The 3,086-nt window shown below is 36.9% G+C and overlaps 1 protein-coding gene across 1 annotated transcript; it reads right to left on the minus strand.

The window, feature by feature from the left end:
• Window positions 1-325: 325 nt before the first annotated feature.
• LOC137583546 (uncharacterized) lies at window positions 326-2,859 on the minus strand. Its single transcript, XM_068298617.1, has 2 exons — window positions 2,421-2,859; window positions 326-1,395 (listed from the first exon to the last, which is right to left on the minus strand). The coding sequence occupies exon 2, from the start codon at window positions 1,380-1,382 to the stop codon at window positions 408-410; it is 975 nt and encodes a 324-aa protein (XP_068154718.1). The 5' UTR covers window positions 1,383-1,395; window positions 2,421-2,859; the 3' UTR covers window positions 326-407.
• Window positions 2,860-3,086: the final 227 nt, after the last annotated feature.

Below are 3,086 nucleotides of genomic sequence, written 5' to 3' on the forward strand. Positions count from 1 at the left end.
TCTATTTTTTATATTTCGTATATAACAGACACAAGCCTCGTCAATCAGTTCATACGCCCTGTTGTCCGTCAAATTCTTTTGTAGTTTTATAGAAAAAATGTTACTTTTTGATTGTTAGTTTTGTTTTATCGTCAAATAGTTGCAGTACTTTATAATTTTTGCTTCTGCAAACCATTGACTTATCAAATTCCGCCTGATTAGTTTTATTTGACTTTCTAAATTGGTTGAACGAGCACAAGAAAGTTTTATTTTTGTTTAACTTTTCTTTTGCATTCGCTTACACATTTCATTGAATGGAAAAAACGATTAGAGAAAAAGTAGAGACTGGCTTTAATTTTTAGGATTTTTATTATTTTTACTGAGATAACGAACATAATTGATAATTTTGCATTGACTTGATAATTTAGTTAGCGTATCATTAACAGACGAAGTAGTGCCTTACGCATCCAGTAGTTGAAGCGAACCCATATGGAAAGATTGTTGCAAAGACGACGCATTCGAGGGGTCTGCTGTTTCTTTGGATGACCCTGCCCATCATCGTCCTCAACTTCATTATGGTCTTCGTATTCGCTCTGCTGGGTAGGGGATAATTTTGATTGTGCTGCCAATGGGAAAACTCGTTGAAAATCTTTATCGTCATGGTTATCTTCAGCTCCATCTTCTTCCTCATTCTCTTCATCTACTTCCTCGATGGTAAATAGTTTTCTTGATATCGAACTTAAACTATTGTCCATTTGATAATGCATATCTTCAAATTCATTGTCATATTCATATTCATATTCATATTCGTATTGATTTTCGTTTTCATATTCATATTCATCTGAATTTGAATTGTCAGTCACATGCTGAACCGATGCCCCGACCTTTAATTGAATTGGATTGAGATCTGGCATTGCCAGCGACTTAATATCATCGGTCATTCGAAAATCATCATCATCATGGGCGAACACTTCGATCAACAGAGAGGGCAAACGATTGATCATTATTGTGTCATTGTCAAGTACTTTCATTTCATAACTGGGCGGCAAAATGAGCATCTTGACATAGAAATTCTTTTCCGGTTTTTCGGTTATTTGAATGCGTTGCATTGAATTGCACAACTTATACAATAGCTCGAGATCATTCACCTTCTTTTGAAGCAAACGGTTACCGTTCCTCTGCTCCTGTGCCATCAGGTCCTCTATTAAAGGCCAATCGAACATGATGGGCAATAAATCGGTACGTATAATAGAAACGGCCACGTTTATTTCGAACGAACGTGGCTCCCATCCGGGCAGCAATTTATCAATATTTACGTAAGTCTCCAAAGCGATATTTTCATTTAGCTGCCTCAAATACCCCACGGAGTCCACGATGTGCATCTTTGTTTGATTTGGTTCCATTACAGCGCCAAAACTATAAGCAAGGAAATTCGGATATGAAAATTGGTATAATCTACTCACATCTTGGTGTAAGGATATAATATTCAAATTACAAAAAAAAAAAGAAAACAATCTGAAATTAAGGCATTTTGTGTCCTTCTTTCTGACGACAATCACAATCACAATTGTGTTTATTGTATTTAAATTAACTTATTTATTGTTGTTATTGTTGCTGCGGCGACAGGCAAAAATGATCCCCTCCCACCCCCACCCTTTCACGGAAGAAAAAAAAAGAAAAGAAACAACGAGGAAAGGGAAAAGTTGACAACGAAAGTAATAAAAACTGAAATTTGTCGCCGCTTGTAAATGGGAATTGTTTAAAGGTGGAATGGCAACAAATAAACAAATTAAGAAGTTGCTGCAAAAAAGAGAGAGGCGAAACACACAAAATAAAAGGTACAATTGGAGAAAGAAATGAATGGGAGCTGGGGGGGGGAAACGAATGACAAAGACAGAGACTAAGAGAAAGAGAGAGAGAGCGAGAGAGAGAGGCAGCAGTATAAAATCCGCAACGGATACGCATTATTATTGTTGTTGTTGTTGACTGGTCCTTTTCTCCTCCGTCTTAATTTCCATCCACATCTCTGCTCTCTCTCTCTCTCTCTCTCTCTCTCTCACTGTCTCTGTCTCTGTTCGTGGCAGCCGGAGCAGCAGTCACTGCCATAACAATAAGCCAAAGAGGCACAGGCAGCAGGTTGCAACGGTACAGGATTGCCGGAGAAGCGGGGAGGAGGTTGAAGTTACGGAAACGTCTGGGAATTGCAGGCGACGAGACTGTCGGAGAGCTCATGCTCGTGGGCAATAGCGATTTAATCTTTGCAGACATTTTTATTCAAATTTATTTTAATATTTTTTTATTCTCCATTTTCGTTTCGCTCCCCTTTTCTTTTCTTCTTTTTTTTTTTTTTGCGGTTATGGCCATGAGTAATACTTTTTATCATATTTAACCATACAGACAGACTAACAGACTAACATTCTCGATTATAATTTTCCACTTACCTCGACGAATTGCCAATGAACAGTCCTGTTCAAAGGTGTGTATGTGTGTGTATGTGTGTGTGGGTGGGTGAGTGTGTGTGACTTTAAATTGCAATTATAATTACAAAAACGTTGGGAAAAAGAAATTACAGAAATTACAAAAAAAGAAAATAAAGGAAAAAAAAGAGTTAAACTATTGACCTCGGATTATCGATGATGGATCAAGGCGAACGAAACTTGTACTTGATTAGATTGTTTAAGTGTTGTCTTAAGGTGTTCAATTATGTTTCCTTTCTTCCTGTGTGGCGCGTAATGTATCTTGAATTTTATTGTTATGTATAAATATATACATATATTTATATGAAGAATGTATATTGGAGTAGAAAGAAATTTTGTTTGTCTATTCGACAATTTTAATACAAGTGTTTGAGTTGCTTTAAAAGTGACTTTTTTCTGTGGGCTTACTATTTCGAAATGTGTTTTCATTTTCAGTCAAATGGACTACTATTTAGCTTGTTGTTATAACTAGGCATTAATTGGACGGCTTGGAGATTAATGTCACTAAGAGAATCGGCCCAAAAAACTAATCGGTTTCAAGAAGCATCAAGTTTTCTAATCAGCAGACTCCAACTAGTAAGTAGAGCTTGCCAACGCTGACCTTTCGACCCTTCAATCCCATGGGTGTTT

The sequence above is a fragment of the Drosophila tropicalis genome, unplaced genomic scaffold (assembly GCF_018151085.1).
Source record: "Drosophila tropicalis isolate 14030-0801.00 unplaced genomic scaffold, ASM1815108v1 contig_867, whole genome shotgun sequence".
Lineage (NCBI taxonomy): Eukaryota > Metazoa > Arthropoda > Insecta > Diptera > Drosophilidae > Drosophila > Drosophila tropicalis.